The sequence below is a fragment of the Vicugna pacos genome, chromosome 7 (assembly GCF_048564905.1).
Source record: "Vicugna pacos chromosome 7, VicPac4, whole genome shotgun sequence".
Taxonomy (NCBI): Eukaryota; Metazoa; Chordata; class Mammalia; order Artiodactyla; family Camelidae; genus Vicugna; species Vicugna pacos.
Window position 1 is genome coordinate 73,467,044 of NC_132993.1, and position 18,356 is coordinate 73,485,399.

General features: G+C 35.3%; 1 protein-coding gene across 2 annotated transcripts in view; it reads left to right on the forward strand.

Annotated features, from left to right (window-relative positions):
* The window catches only part of MAGI2 (membrane associated guanylate kinase, WW and PDZ domain containing 2), a 1,098,388-nt gene that overhangs the window by 677,764 nt on the left and 402,268 nt on the right, over nucleotides 1-18,356 (forward strand). For both annotated transcript variants that reach the window (XM_072965145.1, XM_072965146.1), the window contains exon 4: nucleotides 13,198-13,413. In XM_072965145.1, coding sequence (XP_072821246.1) covers nucleotides 13,198-13,413 — 216 coding nt within the window. The remainder of the gene's footprint in view (nucleotides 1-13,197; nucleotides 13,414-18,356) is intronic.

An 18,356-nucleotide genomic window follows, 5' to 3' on the forward strand; every position in this document is an offset into this window, starting at 1 on the left:
TATGTTCCCCCTCTGTAAAACCCTTCCAGATCCTCTACTTGGCTAAGGAGGCCCTGTAGGATCTGCTTCCTGTCTGTCTTTCCAGTCGAGTCCTTCTCCACTCCTCTGTGCTCCTCATGCATCACTCGTGTTGACTTTCCTCACTTTCTACATATACCAAGCTCTTCCTGTTCCATAAACTTTATGCTTGTTATTCTTCAAACTGTAACCCTCTTCTCCTGGATCTTCATAGAATAGGCACACTCTCATCCTTCTGGTGTCAGTTTAAACAGTACGTCCGCAGATACACCTTTCTTACCCATCCTATTTCAAGTAGGTTTGTCTGTTGCTCCCTCCTACAGCACTCTGGCATGTCCTTTATTTATCTCATGTATTTGATTAATTTTTAACATCTTTTCTCCTCTGGACTCCTGACTTCCCCAAGGACAAGTGCTTTTGCTGGGCACATAATAAATGCTCAATTAATGAGTCAATATCTATGCCTGGAAAATTGTGTGTTGATAATTGATTATCCCATAGACCAAAGGGTGGTGATCTACATCCTGTGGGCCAAATCCACTTCAACACTTACTTTTGTATAGACCACAAAGGAAGAATCACTTTTATTTTAAATCATGTAAAAAATCAAAAAAAAATCTGTGTCACATTAAAATCATATGAAATTCGAAGTTTAATATCCATAAATAAAGTTTTATTGGAGCACAGCCACACCCATTCACTTATGTGCTATCTGTATCTACAGTGGCAGAATTGAGTAGCTATGACAAAAACCATGTGACCCCAAAAGCCTAAAATATTTATTACTCTCTGGCTCTTTACAGAAATTGTTTGCTGACCCCTAACACAGACAGGTTTGCATATCAGAATTTGATACCAAAAAACACCTACGTTGTCCTGCAGCTTTTTATAAAGACTATTTAGAAAAAGGAGTAATAGGAGATCCTAAAATAGGCTACTTGAATCCCTCTTATGCTGACCCGACTTTTAAAATAAATCTCATTTTGGTTGATCTGCCTCCCATTGTGGCAATCGTCCAAGGCCAATCTTTACTTTTTGAAAATTAACCCAGAGCTTTAAAAAAGCCTTTTAGGCTCCATATGATCTCTAACCTCAGGGCTCCCCCTTGTTGTCCGACCAACCACATTGTTCTCCTTTTAGTTTTTCCAAGGAACTATTTATTCTTCCTCCAGAGCCAGGGCTTTTGCAGGTTTATTTCTTCAGCCTGGGATGCTTTTCCTCCCTGTAACTCTTGAACCTTTACTTGATTCTACTCATCTTTCTAATCTCAATATAGACACCAGTGCTGTGGGGAGGCCGGCCTCTCACTGACTCCACCCCTGTCCCCACTGTCGGAAGCAAGAGATGACAAGTCCACACAGGGAATCAGTCTGAGAACAGACTGTATTGCTGTAGTCCCAAAGGGGCAGGGTGGGAACATGGGAAAGAGATTAATCATCCCGTTAAGCTTGCCATCAAATATACCTTCAGTTAGTTTCATATCATCAGAAAAAAGCTTTAAATTTCAAACCACATAGCCCTTTGGTTATCGGAATGTTAGAAATATTTTATAACATAGAATGTGTCTTGAGTTAAATTGAAAAAGGAAAAACTTATCTGGCTAACTATTTAGCAGAAATTTCACAATTAGCTTTTACAAGCAACTTGGTATGCATTTGGGGAGAACACACAAACATGCACATATTCACATATGTATCATCTTCCGTATGGTTCAGTTATTTGATCTTCAGAGAAGTCCCTGGGATAAGTTTCAGAAACAATAAAAAAAATTTTTATTTCTTATTGTTAGGAAAGCCACATGCATGTCCTAAAGATCTGTAATGACCCAGAAATGTTTTGACCCAGATGGAGGGAGGGGACTGGGTTTTCAATAATATCCCATTTTTTTCTTAACAGGCCTAACTTGAACTCTTCTGAGTTCTCAGAACACTACTGCCTGACCTTTATAGCTCTTGTCAGTTTATAATTTTGTATTTGTGCGATTATGTGACTAATATCTGTCTCCTCAGGAGAAAGTAAGCTTCATGGAGGACTTGCATGTTTTCTTCATCATTGTGCCTTGAGATAACTCACGCCTGGCACTTAGTAGGCTCTCAGTAAATATTTGCTGAGTGAAAGACAGAATAATTGGCTTGGTCAACTTCTGAGAGTCTCAGCCCCCTGGTGATCCTTGAAGCCTCTTGCTGACTGAGCTTCTTATCCGTTGAGTGTCTGTTACAGTCCTGGACCTTTTGATTGACCCTAACACTTACCTTCACCCGCTCTTATTAGTTATGGATGTCTTTACCTGCTACCAGTAATTGACTATTTATTGAGTCTTACTTTTTTCTGAAGGACTAGAAGGGGAATTGAAACATTATGCAATCTAAACATTATCACTTTCACATGTAATCAATGTAAAAGTGATTACTAGGGTGCTTTACATTTTTGTACTTTCTTCCAAATCTAGTGTGGATTTTATACTTACAGAGCTTCTTGATTGAAACCAGCCAAATTTCAAGTCCTCAACAGCCAGATGTAGCAAGTGGCTGCCATATGGGACAGTGTAGCTTAGCCTGTGATCAGCTAGGAGGTGATGACAGATGAGCACCTATTCATGGCTTTGGACCAGCATGTCACTCCGGAATAATACTGGAACTCTACAGCTTCTTGAAAAGGCACTTCACAGCCCTCCTCTTCACCTTCATCTTCAGTCTACCCTTTCTCATCTTCTTCCTTTTATACTTTTTCCTCCAACTTTTTCTTCTTCTCTTCTTCCTCTTCATTTTTCTTCTTACTTTCTTTCTATTATTTTCTGATCTTTTTTTAACTTACACGTTTCTCCCTCTACTTTTCTCTTCCTCCATTAATGTAACAATTTTTCTACAATAAGCTTTTGCTTCTGATACTTTCATAATTTACTACACAGTGAGAAGGATGATGTGAAAGGCAAAATTATAATGTAAAAATTTGAGGATTAGGGGAAGTGTAAATTAATTAAAAATTACATCTTTGAAGAATTAGTGGTTGGTTTTTGGAGCTTTAAATATTAATTGCCAGCAGTTCTGACAGAATTATCTTTGTCCCAATGTTGATTTTCATAGGTTGTAGTTTATTGACTCAAAAAACATATATGGATTATTCAAGACTTGCTACAGTTACACAAAGCCTTGTAGATAAATACCAAAAACTTATTTTCTTTAGCCTTTTGGGCTGTTCATTGTTTTCCTGACTTATAAATTGATTCTCTTAAATCTAAATTTCTGCTAACTTTAACTATAGTCTAATATTTAGGATTTATGCTTGTAATTGTCTCACAGGTCACAATGAAAATGCTGACTTTTAAAAGTCATAAATTTTTAAAGTTATCACAAGGACTAAAATATAAAGTTGAAGTACTTCATATATAGCCTTCTACAAAGTAATCATAGTTCACATCCCATGAGGAATATACTTAGGCACTGTCTAATTCTCCAACAGGGATGGGTGCAAATGAAAGGCTTGGAGCAAAAATAGAAATAAACTGCAACCATAACCATTTTCCCAGAAGGGAATTTGCAAAGAAATATAAAGAGAGAGTAACATGACAGTTTTTCACATTTGTGTCAAGAAAGCAAACGAATCCATGCTCTTAAGTAATTGAAATTGTTGGCTACAATTTATTGTCATTCTCTACTCATTGTCAGTTCAGGACTTTCTGATACGATGGCAAAGAAATATAACCTGTTGTCATTACATCCTTTAAAAATTTGCAGAATTTTGGAGGTGAGTACTTTAGACTTATGACCCAATTCTGTCATTTTACAAATGAGGAACTAGTATTCAGAGGATTTTAATGCCTAATCCAATGTCTTTTAGGAAGTTAGCAATAGAACCTTGATTAGGACCCAGAGCCTAAGACTATGTGCAGAGCTCTTTCCTGTGCAAGCTTGGGAAAATTCAGCAGACAAATTTTCCAAGTAGAATTAAAATGTTTCTGACTTTTCTTAGCAACTAAGAATTAGGAATTAGATATTTGTCAAATTTTTGTAGTCATTAACCAACAATCAAATTAAGATTAATCAGAATTTCCCTAGGTATTGTACTTGCAAAACAGTGACAAAAGAAAGTCTTAGAGGTCTCCTAATTTCTTAGTAACTTTATAGTATTGCAGTTAATAGCACCATTGAGAGAAGGAAGTTGTATGACCAGCCATAAATATTGTGTGAGAAAAATAATACTGTCCTTGAAAGGTTCAGTTTCCTTTATCAATTTTTGAAGAAGTAAATTTAATCAGGATAACTATCACAGGAATCCACTGAGCTTTGTACAAATGCCCATTTAAAAATCCATCAGAATTTCACTCCTACTTTCTTATTTACTGAGCCATGAAGGGACTGTCTATTAAGGACTGAGCTCACCAGAAACTTAAAACTTAAATAATTAATTGCATTAATAACACAACTACATATGGATTCCACTCAGAAAGGCAGACATACAAATTTGGTAATAACTGGAATTACAATATAATTTTTTTCAGTGCTGTTTTCCAAAAATCTTTGCACTGGCATTTTGCTTATGTTCCCCAAGAATCATCACATTTAGCCCACTAGATACCCTAACTACCCAGGAAACATCTCCATTGTGACTTGAGAACACCAAAAGATGTGTTCGAAAAAATATGACCAAATTTCATGACCAACTTTTTGGATTAGAGTTTTAAAATGCAAGAATTGTATGAGATATATTAAGCTGATTTTAGTTGGCATCTAGTTTAAATTAGTTTATCAGAGTGGTGATCCAGCCACTTAACAAGACCTAAAGAAAATTAGAAATGGCATACATAAACTGTATAGAAGAGAAAGAAAATTGGATTCAGTGCAGCAAAGAAATTAAACAAAAGAATATTGACACAATGTCATCTGAAATTGTCATTGTATTTTGGTGTTTACTCAGTTTTCTCAGTCATTTAAAGCAGAGATTTTTTCACTCTATTGTTTATGAGAAAAATGAATCACTTAGTAGTGATAATATGGGAACTTAAAGTGTTATTGTAAAGTGTACGGCTGTGGTGTTCAGTATTGTAGTCACTGGGCTTATATGGCTATTCAGCACTTTAAATGGGGCTTGTGTGAATTAAAATGTGCTTACAGTATAAGCTATACAGTGGGTTTTGAAGACTTAGAAAAGAAGTAAAAATATTTAAAAAAATACAGGATTCATAACTTTATATTAATCATGTATTGAAATAATAATATTTTGAATATATTGAGTAAAATCAAATATGTTATTACGATAATTCTCACCTTCCTTTTTCTCTTTTTAGTGTAGCAAACTAGAAAATTTTTTTAACATTTTTTTAATTAAGTTATGGTCATTTTACAATGTTGTGTCAAATTCCAGTGTAGAGCACAATTTTTCAGTTGTACATGAACATACATATATTCATTGTCATATTCTCTTTCGCTGTGAGCCACCACAAGATCCTGTTTATATTTCCCTGTGCTATACAATACAATCTGGTTTATCTGTTCTACATTTTGAAATCCCAGTCTGTCCCTTCCCACCCCCCCTTCCCCTGGTAACCACAAGTCTGCATTCTATGTCTATATGAGTCTGTTTCTGTTTTGTATTTATGTTGTTGGTGGTGGGTTTTTTTTTTTTTGAGATTCTGCATATGAGTGATCTCATATGGTATTTTTCTTTCTCTTTCTGGCTTACTTCACTTAGAATGACATTCTCGAGGAGCATCCATGTTGCTGCAAATGGCGTTATGTTGTCGTTTTTTATAGCTGAATAGTATTCCATTATATACATATACCACATCTTTATCCAGTCATCTGTTGATGGACATTTAGGCTGTTTCCATGTCTTGGCTATTGTAAATAGTGATGCTATGAACATTGGGGTGCAGGTGTCATTTTGAAGTAGGGTTCCTTCTGGTTATATGCCCAGGAGTGGGATTCCTGGGTCATACAGTAAGTCTATTCCTAGTCTTTTGAGGAATCTCCATACTGTTTTCCACAGTGGCTGCACCAAACTGCATTCCCACCAGCAGTGTAGGAGGGTTCCCCTTTCTCCACAGCCTCTCCAGCATTTGTCATTTGTGGACTTTTGAATGATGGCCATTCTGACTGGTGTGAGATGATACCTTGTAGTTTTGATTTGCATTTCTCTGATAATTAGTGATATTGAGCATTTTTTCATGTGCCTATTGATCATTTGTATGTCTTCCTTGGAGAATTGCTTGTTTAGGTCTTCTGCTCATTTTTGGATTGGGTTGTTTGTTTTTTTTCTTATTAAATCGTGTGAGCTGCTTATATATTCTGGAGATCAAGCCTTTGTCGGTTTCATTTGCAAAAAGAAAATTTTAAATCACATATGTGGCTGGATTTGTGGCTCACATTACGTTTTCACTAGACAGTGCTGCTCTAAGGAATTTAATATTATTTAAATGTGATATGATTGTGGATTGGGCTTGTTAAGTTTTTTGTTACTATAGTTATAAATGTTCAAATACTTTACTCTGAAAGTAGATGTATATTTGACACTGAAAAATCATTTGTGACTTCTTTCTGTTCTAAAGATTTCTTTTCATGACTTCTTTACATATCTTACTTGGCATAGGTAGGAAATGTTCTGAACTCTTCTGAATAATGCCTGAAGGGGAAAAGTCACTAAAGGGAAGGGTATTTGATTTTTTAAAATAAGGAAACCACCTACTCTGGCCAGTCTGTTTTGCAAAGATATGTCCTGTGTATGTCAACACTGGCTAACATGAATAAATGAAAATTTTCATCAGAATGACCACAAGGAACTTAATGAGAATTTGGAAACAAGTTTCAGAAAATGTTAGTCAGATTAAACTGTCTACACGATTTTTGGAGAGTATTGCTGAACAATTAAAGACAGTGAAATTCAGAATGTACATCACTGGGAATCATAGTATTAAACCAGGTGGGGTTTGTTGCAGAGAAATTCAATTTTCAAATTGCACAATTTCTCACCTTGTACAATTTTCCACATTTTGAAAGTCACATTCAACATTGAATTTCTTAAAAAATTAACAATTTACTGTTCAGTAGAAGTATCAGTGACAAAATATCATTTTAGATGGTTTTCTTTCCTATTTTTGTCACATGTGAGATCAATGCTTTTCACACAAGAGAAAAATACATTATCTTTTGAGGTCAGAGAGGCTTTTTGCATCTTGGTTTCAAGCTACTAACTATATATGAAATGATGAAATGATACCTGTGGGGGGAGATCAAATTTAAGTATCAGACAGAGCTGCTTACAAAAATAACTTCAAAAATCAGTTGACAAAAACATTCTAAAGTGAGACTTTAAGTCTTATTTTCTGGTAGGAAGTACAGTTTCAGAAAAGTAGAATATTTTCTAGGTTACACTTTCAACTTTGCTTTGTATTAACAGAATTTCTGACTAGTAAATTAGAAATTGAACTCTGTAGCAATATGACTATGATTCTTGCCATGGGAAGACCATCTTATGATGGGTTTTGGCACTAATTTTAAGTCATTACTATCTCTTGTGTAGTATGTTGAACACGTCTTAAAGTTTCAATGTAGAACCCTCTCATGATTTATCTGTTTCTATTAATATGCCTCTAAATCTCTGATGTGGATAAAAGTAGCTATTTACTTATGATCTGTCAGATTTCTAACAATTATAAGTGGATCTGGAACTCTGAATCTCTTCTCTCCGTTTAATGTCAGAGTCAAATTATGCAGGTGCTGTTAGGAGGTCAAATAGCAAATTATTTGCTCCATTTATAAAATTGTAAAAAAAAAAAATAAGGTGAGATTCTCAACCTCTCAAGTTTTTCCACGCATTCTTTCCAACACAGGGAAATAGTCTCAAGCTCTCTGGGAATCTCAGTGGTAAGCTGTGCTGTACACATGCCCTGGAGTGCCTGGAGGCAATCATCTCTCTTCCACTAACTTATTATTCAGAATTGATTCTTTCTGGTTACCAAAATAAAAATTAAAGCACTGAGAATGTTGGGGAGGAATGGGGGTCAAGATCTTAATCTGTTAGGTATCTGAAAGACAAGAATATTATCTTTCTAAAACTTGTCTCAACTTGGGTGCCATGTAGAAAGATCTATGGTTATTTGATGTAAAATCTACACATGTTATTATTATACAACCAAAGGACAGAAACAACAGAGTCGGCATCTGAGTCTACTGTTTAAAAAGCCAAATGAACTAAATGACAAATCACATGATTCTTTCATGAAAACTGATCTTGTTTAGAGGGAAGTGTTGGAAATAACTAAATGCATTTTGAAATATTTCAGTTTGCTATGAGCATTTTCTCATTTTCTCATACCTAAAATTAGTTTTTAGTGTCTTTCCTACTTCTTGTTATAACCCCAGAACTTAAAGGCATAAAGAATAGAGTGCGTCTCAGAAAATACTAATCTGGTATCGATTACTCTTCAGTAAAGACTATGGGTACAAAAACGTAAACCATTCATAATTCATTGGGATCATTTTCTGATCTTTTCCCCCCTTGACCTCAACATTAAAATCCTTGTGGATAGAGGAAAACCTGAGAAGGGTCAGAAGAAAGCCAAAAACATTATTTTTTTAAAAAACTTAGATAAAAACTTTTTGAAAAGATTATTTGGTCTAACAAGTGTGGAGAAATCAAAGGAGTAATTCCACGATAGTGTTCACATGTAGTACACAAAACGTTATTTAGAAAGCTATTTTCATCTCTTCTGAATGACTTTAGGAAGGGTCTGTATAGAAGTGGGTAATGAATTAGATTTTTCAGTCTTTTCTAGGGAGGTTTAGGTGATGACAATGTAGTCTGTTTTAGTCCCTCTCCCTTTGTTAAGGAATTAGTGTAGCAGCTTTTAATAAATGCTCAGTGTAAATGAGCATTTATTAAATATTTTTATTATTTTGAAACCAATTATTAACATTTTATAGACTATTCTTTTTTTCAAATTTCTGGAAAGCTTTTTCATATTTACAGTGCAAGAAATGACTGCATTCACCATTTCACTCTTTCATAGCTGTGTTTTTGTGAAAAAAATTGCCATAGCTGAAGAATAAATCAAGTTAAACCAAGTTCCTCAAATAATTGTCTCTTTTATTTTCCAAGCATGGATTCAAAACTAAACAATGTAAATGTATAGATTATCCTAATTATGATAGAATTAAATGAACAATGTTATAACTATTTCCATTTTGTCATCATATTCAACAACTAAGTTAGTGAAATTTTATATTAAACTTACATGAAACTGCTAATGAATACATCAATTTTTACAAATACAGTTAGTGAAAAGTGGGCCAGAAAAGCCTACAATCCCCACCCCATCCCTCAACACACACACACACACACACACAAACACACACACACACACACACACACACAATTTTTGGAAGAGGAGAGGAAAAAAAATCACCTAAAATGCCCCTGCTTTATGATTTGGTAGCAATCATTGCCTTTCTCTTTTGAAAGTAATACTGTTCTGCTCATTGGTTATGGCTTTGAATGAAGTCCTCTGTCGTCAATTCTGGACAGGTTGCAAATTACATTGTACTTTTTTTCCCCCTCTTGAGAAGCAATATAGCATTTTTAAAAGAAATGAGATTCCTAAGTCAAATGGATATAGGGCTTCCACTTGCTTTGTGTATAATACTGGGAAACAGTATAATTTCTAGAGCCTCCATTTTCTTTTAACTGCAGAGGCAAAATGACTCCATTCTAATCCCCATCGGATACAAGAGCTCAGAGGTAAAATGCCCTTTACAGTGTCCAGCTCAGTAGATTGTGATGGCGATGTTAATAATAGTAGTAGTGTTTGTAGTTGCTTGTGTGACTGTAGTCATCGTACAGCCCCCATGGTCCCACTTTAACTAAATCTATTTAAGGATATAAAGAGGCAGCCAGATTAGGGAACACAGGCTTCAGAGTCGGTTTATCTCACCATGATCTGTGCTGTTAAACATACACCATATTGTTATGGTATTTTGAGATTTTAATTCACTAAATGATGGCACTGTGCACAGAGGTGCTTAATTCTTAACAGGACAAATTATATTTGGCACTTTTGGGGGGAGGGTAGTTAGGTTTGTTTGTTTTATTATTATTATTATTTTTAAATGGAGGTACTGGGGACTGAACCCAGGAACTCATGTATGCTAGGTGTGCACTCTACTACTGAGCTATACCCTCCCCCCAGGACAAATTATATTTGGTTTTTTTTTTTTTCCTGAAAACATACTGATGTTTCCTAAAAGGCACATTTTATTCTTAGTGTATTTATTTGTATATGCTTACTTCAAAGAATCATTTCAGTGACTTAGCCAACTGACTACCTGACTGATTCTTCAACTTCTTCTGGTTTCCTTGTTTTATGCATTTGGTTTAAGGTAATAACCTATTCTCCATGAATTATATTTCTCAGGCATAGTAACTGCATAGGTTATTTTTATGAATCTTTTAAATTGATATTATTATTACTAATAAGATAATCTTAAGTCTTAACTAATGATTTGTACCCTTTTACATTTATAATTTTAAATCTAATTTAATTAATTAAAATAATCTAAAGTATTAATTTCATAAATCAAATTGTAGAAATAGAATATTGCTGTGTAATTTATAATCACATTACATGCCAAGAGGTGTAATTATTTAGGAATATAAATTCAATGGAATCTGTTACTTAATTTTTTTTAGCCTGAGCTATACATTTATTTCTACTTAAAAAAAAAGCTATTTTTCTACCTCAGTGAGCTTGAAACCATAAAAGACAAATTGGAAAAAAAAAATCACCGAAGTGTGATCCATTTTTCTTAGTACTATATATATATGCTTAAAAACACTGAAGATCTCAGAATACTACTCAAAATTATATTATTTATTGGGACATGCAGGGCTATTTACTAGTTTACATTATATTTATTAGATAAGAAGTTAAGTAGTGTGATTCCACAGAAAGCACAACAGTGTACTGAGAACAGTACCAGCCCTTATGGATGCTGAAATACAACAATAGTTCATAGACTTCTGGAGAGCAAATAACAGTTTTTGTTTGCCCAAAATTTGGCCAGTACATCCAAAGGTCTGATTCATTTGAAATGCTCTAAATCAAATTAGAATGTAACCTTTAGCAAAATGTATATCATCTACTTTGCAGACTTCTGTATAAAAGTTCTCCATGTATAGGAACCACTTTACATGATAATTTTTTGTTGTTGTATTATTCTTACAACTGTGAATATCCATGAAAATGAGCAACAGCATTAGTGGCAGCTAGCGTTCAGAGCAGTCACTCACTTTGCACCAGCATGAGGTTTACACTGCCATTAAAACCAGTGCAGTTTCACAGTGTATGGAGCTCTTCCTCATAAACCCTTACTTCATCTTCACCACAACCCAGTGAGCAGGACAAGTGCAGTGGATGTTTGTCACTTCTGCCTGCCCAGCATCCCAAGACCCTTCTGACTGGGGAGGGCCCTGAGATAAGATGGATGATAAGTCTCTGCGTGCCCCCTCCCCAAATCAAAGGAGGGCAGCCATTCTCTTGTTCTAACTTGGCAGCTCGGGGGCTCTCCAGACACAGGCACAGCCAGTGATATGACCCTGCCTGAGAGTTTTTCCGGAAATGAGCAAATCAGAGCTCCTGAGGAGAGTTTGAAGTTCATTCTCCCGAGGCAGCTGCAGCTGAGGGCGATGCCTGTGACAGCTAAACCAGCTGGGCTTTCCGTGTCCAGGGCCAGCAGAGGCAACTTGGGTGTCCATATTGGACTCCTTTGCTTCTGCCCATTTTCACCAAAGTTTTTCAGCCCTTTCCCTCATCTAGCCATCTCATATCTTTTCAGCACATCCTATCATGTTTAATCTAACTAGAGTAAGATTTGGTTGTTTGCAACCCAGAATTCAGGTGATTATAGCAAATATTGCCATTCCCAATTTATAGATGAAGAAATTGTGCCTTACTAAGTAACTTGCTTGAATTGTAGTTATATCGAAAAGCCAAGTCTAGAACCCATAGCTTCTACTTAAGGGTTGTTTCTTTCAGAGCACAGTTTTCCCACTTGTCTTCAGTAGCCACTGCAGTTAATGAGGTGTGTTTCCTCCTCTATGCCTCCTTGATTGCAGCGCTTAATCCTATTTCATGTTTTAATGCTTAGATGATTAATGTCAAATGCGCCTGTCTTCCACACTGGACCACTGAGCATCTGGAAGACAAGAATTGTGTCATAGTCATCATTTTCTCTCAAACATATACTGGAATGCCTGGGCACATAGTCAGTACTAAATAAAGATTTTAATGAGTGAGTGGGCAAATGAGTGCATAAATTATTCGATTAACTTAAAACACCAATGTGGGTTTGAAGTTGATGCAGAAAGTGTAACATTGGTAAAAAAAAAAAAAAAGCCTAGCGGTGTTTTTTTAAAAATTAATAAAAATTTTAGACTATTTTAAATAAAGTAATTCGCCTTGACTATATAAAGATGTTCACATGGTAAGCATATCTTCCATGCCTACTATTTGCCGGGCTCTTTTTACAGAGATAAACAGGAATTAGTCTCCTTTAAGAAGTCTCTCAGACTGATGGGAGAAACAAGTGATTTGGTAGCTCAGATCATGGAGCTGTGGGAAAAAGAGCTGTGGTAATCAGAAGAATGATTAGAGCAGCAGGCTCACTGTCAGCCGTCATGGGGACCACTCAGCGGGCGTAGAGATGTGGCTGTAGCCGGGATGCTGTGCACATCAAGGGTAACAGCCACAGCCCTTTGAAAGTTGGAGAAAAGTGTAATGTGCTTTGCTTTCCAGAATGTTGTGAGATTTGCTTAAAAAAAAAAATCATCTTATTCAGACATACTTATTTTTTAAAAGGTTATAGTCAAGGCTTGTTATCAAAATTTTTTGATTAATTCGAAATTGCTATGTACTACATGAAACTAATACCTAAGTATATGTTTTGGTTTGGCACCCAGGTGAGAATGCATATAGATCTATATCTTTATTTAAGTATTAAAGCCAAGTACAATAGAAACAACAAATATATATAAACATAAAAGGATATAAAACTGTATATATGTGTGTATCCATAAAATATATATGTATAAGCTAGGATACAAATTTGTTCATAAAATTTCCATTCTTTACAAATTATGCATACCAGTAGATGAAATATTTAACTCCATAAAGTTTTGTATCGTTTACAGACAATTACTACGGTACCCCAAAGCCTCCAGCAGAACCAGCACCATTATTATTAAATGTAACAGACCAGATACTTCCCGGAGCCACTCCAAGCGCTGAAGGAAAACGAAAGAGGAATAAATCAGTGAGCAACATGGAGAAAGCAAGTATAGAGCCTCCTGAGGAGGAAGAGGAGGAGAGGCCTGTGGTCAACGGAAACGGAGTAGTAGTAACACCAGGTTAGTCATTTACATTTGTTCTAGGTTCATCAGCTCTTTTAGATGTAGCCAAATATATCTTAAATCTGTGTGCTCAAATGTATATGGTTTTTCACATGTATATGTTCAGATGTGTATATATATATACAATTACAGTTATCTTCAGAGAGAGAATGTGCTATCAAATGAAAAGGACATGATTCTTGCATCTAGTTTATTAGTTTTAATTTTGATATGTCAAACAATTCATTCAATTTCCTAAATTTTTGGTTTCACTTATTCAGTATTAATGGGAATATAGTGAGTGGTTTAAATCTCTTAGAAGGTGTTCCAAGTCATGAATGAATATGATTGTTTAAAGTTATGAAGTCTGTTAATATTAGATACAATCTATCCTTAGAAATCTTTCTATACTCACCACTTTGTAAACAAAGGCTGTGCCATGTGCTTTTATTAACAACTTCAATGAATACAGTCCACTATAGCTACAAAATGCCCATCTCCCCTCCCTTACCACCCAGTATGGCAATTTGGAGAAAATGTCTTTATACATTGATATTGTGAAGGCAATTTACCATTGAACAAGGAAAAGACTTGTTATCCCTTTAGTTTATCATCTATTATATCCCATATATAAAGAGTGTTAGACAGATACAATATGTGTTTGTGCAAGATACGGATTTGCAATTTTTTTATGTTTATTACTAATATAGTGCCCAAATTTTTATTTATAAAATATATTTTTTCATAGCAAAACTGTAGGGTTCTCTTAGTCTGTAATCTGGGAGTAAGTTTCCAAAGTTTTGTTCCAGTTATTTATTTCTTAATAATGACATATCAGTGAGGATTGAAAATCTAAGGTCTGTGGTAAAACTGTTGAAAAACTGTTAGCACATGCACCTTGCATACATATTATTCTTTTTTAAAATCTCTAACTTTTTAACTGAAGTACAGTCAGTTACAATGTGTCAGTTTCTGGTATACAGCACAAGCATACATATTATTCTTAAGATATTTCCTACAACTACTTTGACGTCTGTATATTTATTTATTACTGTGCTGCTTCTATAGTGACATAGTATCTGAATTTCCTGCTCAATTATTTTTATCAAAGAGAAAATTTATAAGCTTACTTTTTACCTTCTTGTTCATAATACCTATAAAAATGTTCTTCCTTGAACATAAGGAGACCAAAATCTAATCTGTGCCAAAGTGTAAAACCTTGAAAACTGGTTTCATCTTGGTCACTCAGAGGAGGATAACTTCCTCCACTAATACACTGGTTAAAAACATTCTCTGACCCTAGCAGTCATTGATTTCTGAGTTTGAATGCTAAAAAATCACTATCGGCTCATAATGTAACTTGTTTACTGTCAAATGATTTGTTAATTTTCAAGCAATTAGATACTTTTCATTTTTTGCTTCGGAAAATCTCTGTCAAAATATTTACTTTTCATCATGTAATTGATTTAAAATAACTTGAGAGTACATGGTTTTCTCAGTTGATCTTTGACGTGAGAAGCAAAACAACTCAGCTGAGAGGAAACAAGTAATCACCAAAGAAGCAGAAGTGAGATGTCAAAAAGCAGTTACAGAATTTCTTGCTGGTTAACACCTTATAGTTGAAAATGTAACATATATGGCCATAGAGGCCCCAATCATTGATTTCTGTTTCATTTCTACTTTGTATAGGGCAAATCAAATGAAGCATTCTTGACCCAGATGAAACTAGAAATTTATATAACTAGGGGGGCATAGTGAACCTAGAAAGCACCTTTCCCTTCTATTCATACCTTAGACATGAGGAATGGGGTATTTTTATGACTAAGGAGTCTTTAAGGCTCCAGGGAGAATGGGCTGGTCTGAACTCTTCCTGACTAATCTAGCTATGTGATTGTCTCTGGACCTCTGAGCCTGAGGATAATGGAGAACAACCATGCAGGCCAAGTCTGGGAGTTCTGGAGAGTCATCAGATGCCACAAACCTTGGCTCCAAGAGCCTGGGTGGGCAAGTGGTCTTTATACTATGTTTTCTTTCTTGTTATGGGACATGGGAGATGTATAAGTTAGGCATCTCTTCTCCCAGTGTTCAGAGATGGAGGAAACAGCCCCAAACCAGAAATCTTTGGAAAATGTCTTTGTTTTTCTTTTAAGTTTATCTAAGAGAAACTTTAGGATTCTCTTTTTCCCCCTTTTATATATATTTACCCAGCTCTTCACCAGTGGAACCTCATCACATTTTTTCTAGCCCAGGGTCTTTGTCCTGCCTTTTTCTTCTTCCCATACACATTTGCTGGATACAGGACACATCAAACAATATTGAGAAAATCATTGCATACATTTTAGTTAACACTACCCTGTAAGAACCTAAAATAGTAATTAATATCAGACATCAATTCAGACCATAAATAATATAATCAGTGAGGCACATTTAGAGAGTGAGAAAAGTTACTGAGGTAACTTTATACCATTACAAAATAATATTGATAATAGTGGTAATAAATAATATAATATTTAACTTCTTTTGGATCTTATCATGTGCTTGGAACTCCCTACCCTCATGGTATGTGTTAGTTCATTTAATTCTCCTATCAGTCCTATTAGTTAGGTACTATTTTACAGATGAGGACACTGAGGTACACTACAGTTAAATAATTTGCCCAGTAACTGGAATTCATATATAGGAAATCTGAATCCAGAAGCCATGCTCTTAACTGCTACAATATCCTGGGTTTTATATCACAGAATAGAAGCATAAATATATTTCTTAGCACTATTTTACCTGTACATCTTTAAACATGGAATTATAAATGTTTCCATAATGAAATGATTATTTCTTTCATTCTGGAAATCATCTACAAATCAACTTATTTCCTTCTGTGTGTATAAAAGATGTCTAATTTTTCCATAATATTCTATATGTATATAAGTATCACGCCTACCAATCTTTAACTCCTGTATGCTTTACCAAAAAGAGCTATTTTCTCTATGTAAATAAAGGTTTTACAGTCCTCAGTTTACCCCTAGTAGTCATTTTCTTCATCTTTTCTTCTTTGAATTGTATTTTACACTTAGAATTATATATTTCTTTTTCTTTCAAACCGTATCTCTATAAAGGCAGTGGTCACTTTTAAATAGGTAATTTCTCCATGAAGCTCTACTAATATTACCAATGAATATTCACATATGTGGATATCCATTTTATTCTAGTTCCCCTCTTTTTGCTCAGAATTCCATCAGACACCTGGATTTAGCCCATGGCCCCTAGAAAAACCATATAATGAGCTTCCAGTGTCTCAGATCAGAAATGTTTTTCTCTAATATGAGTCACTTTGGATGGAAATCAGTGTAGTTCTACCCTTAGAAATGTAGATTTATCCTTGTTAGTAATAAAATTACAAAAATAAAAATAAAAATAAAATAAATAATGGCAGCTCTCCTTTAATGAATGCGTACAGTGCACTAGGCATATAGGACATATATTACCTCCAGTCCCCTAATCACAGTATATTTGCTTAACAAATGAGATGCTGAAATGTAGCTTAAGGTACTTTACTAAGGTGATGGTAGCAGAGTTGAAATCTGGACCAAGGAATACCTGAACTCATCCTCTCTCCACCACATCTCCCTGGGCTGTTAACCATGCTGAGGACAAAGTGCCTCCTGACGGCCATAAGGTAAATCACAATCCTGCGGCTCGGTGTATTTCATCTACAGTGTATTCTATTATATTTGTCCTTCACGGGGTTCATGGCAGTGATGCTAGATCTAATGCTTACAAGGATGATATATCCTTACATCATCTTAGAGAATTTGTCTGTAAATTGATATTTCAAATTCATGTGCCCAGGGAACCTTCCCTTGACATTAATGTCACCTTATATTTAAACATCTTTAACTTGTTAGAGTTGACATCCAGTCCCATAACTTCAAAAACTGTAGATTTACCTGCAGCCTTCACTTCTCCTCTGTGTTCCAGAGCCTTATTTCTGACTACTGCCCCTGGATTGACTCATCCGAGCATTTCTTCAGCAACTTAAATTCAACATTCCACTTAATCTCTTCTCCCATAAAACAAACAAGCAAACCAGCTCACAAAGTCCCTTATCTGATTTCTCTAATTCTTTTCACCCAGATAGCTCAGATTTTGATGCTTCTCTCCCTGAGGTTTAATATATATTGGGTTTAAAAGACCACTGGGCCATTAGTTTTCATCTCTTCCTTCCAAATTTCACTGCCCCATCCTAGCTCACTGCCTCATCACCTCATTTGTGGACCACCCTCCCCAAACTGACCTCCATTTCTCCAGGCTCCATTCCTATCAAATTCCAGTTACTCCTCAATCAGTTAAAGGTTCTTGAGCCAGCGCTTGATCACATTAACTATCTTTCTCAAAACTTGGATAAGCTTCTATTTCTACTACTTCAAACTCTTTGGGCAAGTGCTCAGGTCCTCCCATGTTTGACTTTTGTCATGTCTGTCACCTTTGGCTCCCATTATTCCTCCACTTTCTTCTCTCATCTACACCCCATACTCATAAAACACCTTCACCTGTCTGACAAGCCTTTCCCACATTGGAACCTCCTATTCTTTTATTCAGAATTCAATAATTTTTAAAATATTTTCTAGGAATCACTTGTTGACTCTAATAATGAAAATTTAAGACTGTCCATGTCTGAACCATTGAAGTACAACTTACACTTCTCATTCACTTAGGAGGTATTATCTAGCCTGGTCCTTGTAGGTAACTTTTTATAATGTGCATGTCTGTCCCCTCCTCTTATACTGTAAACATTGCCAGGATGAGGACTGTTTCTACTTTTTTGTTTACCTGTCTCAGTGATTAGTATATATCTTCAATATTTCAAGTTCTTAGTAAATCCTTATTTTTCAGTCAACCAAACCTCTTGAAAATGTCAAAAGTTTACTATATCAGCATGCTTAGTTTTATTTCATACTCTTTTT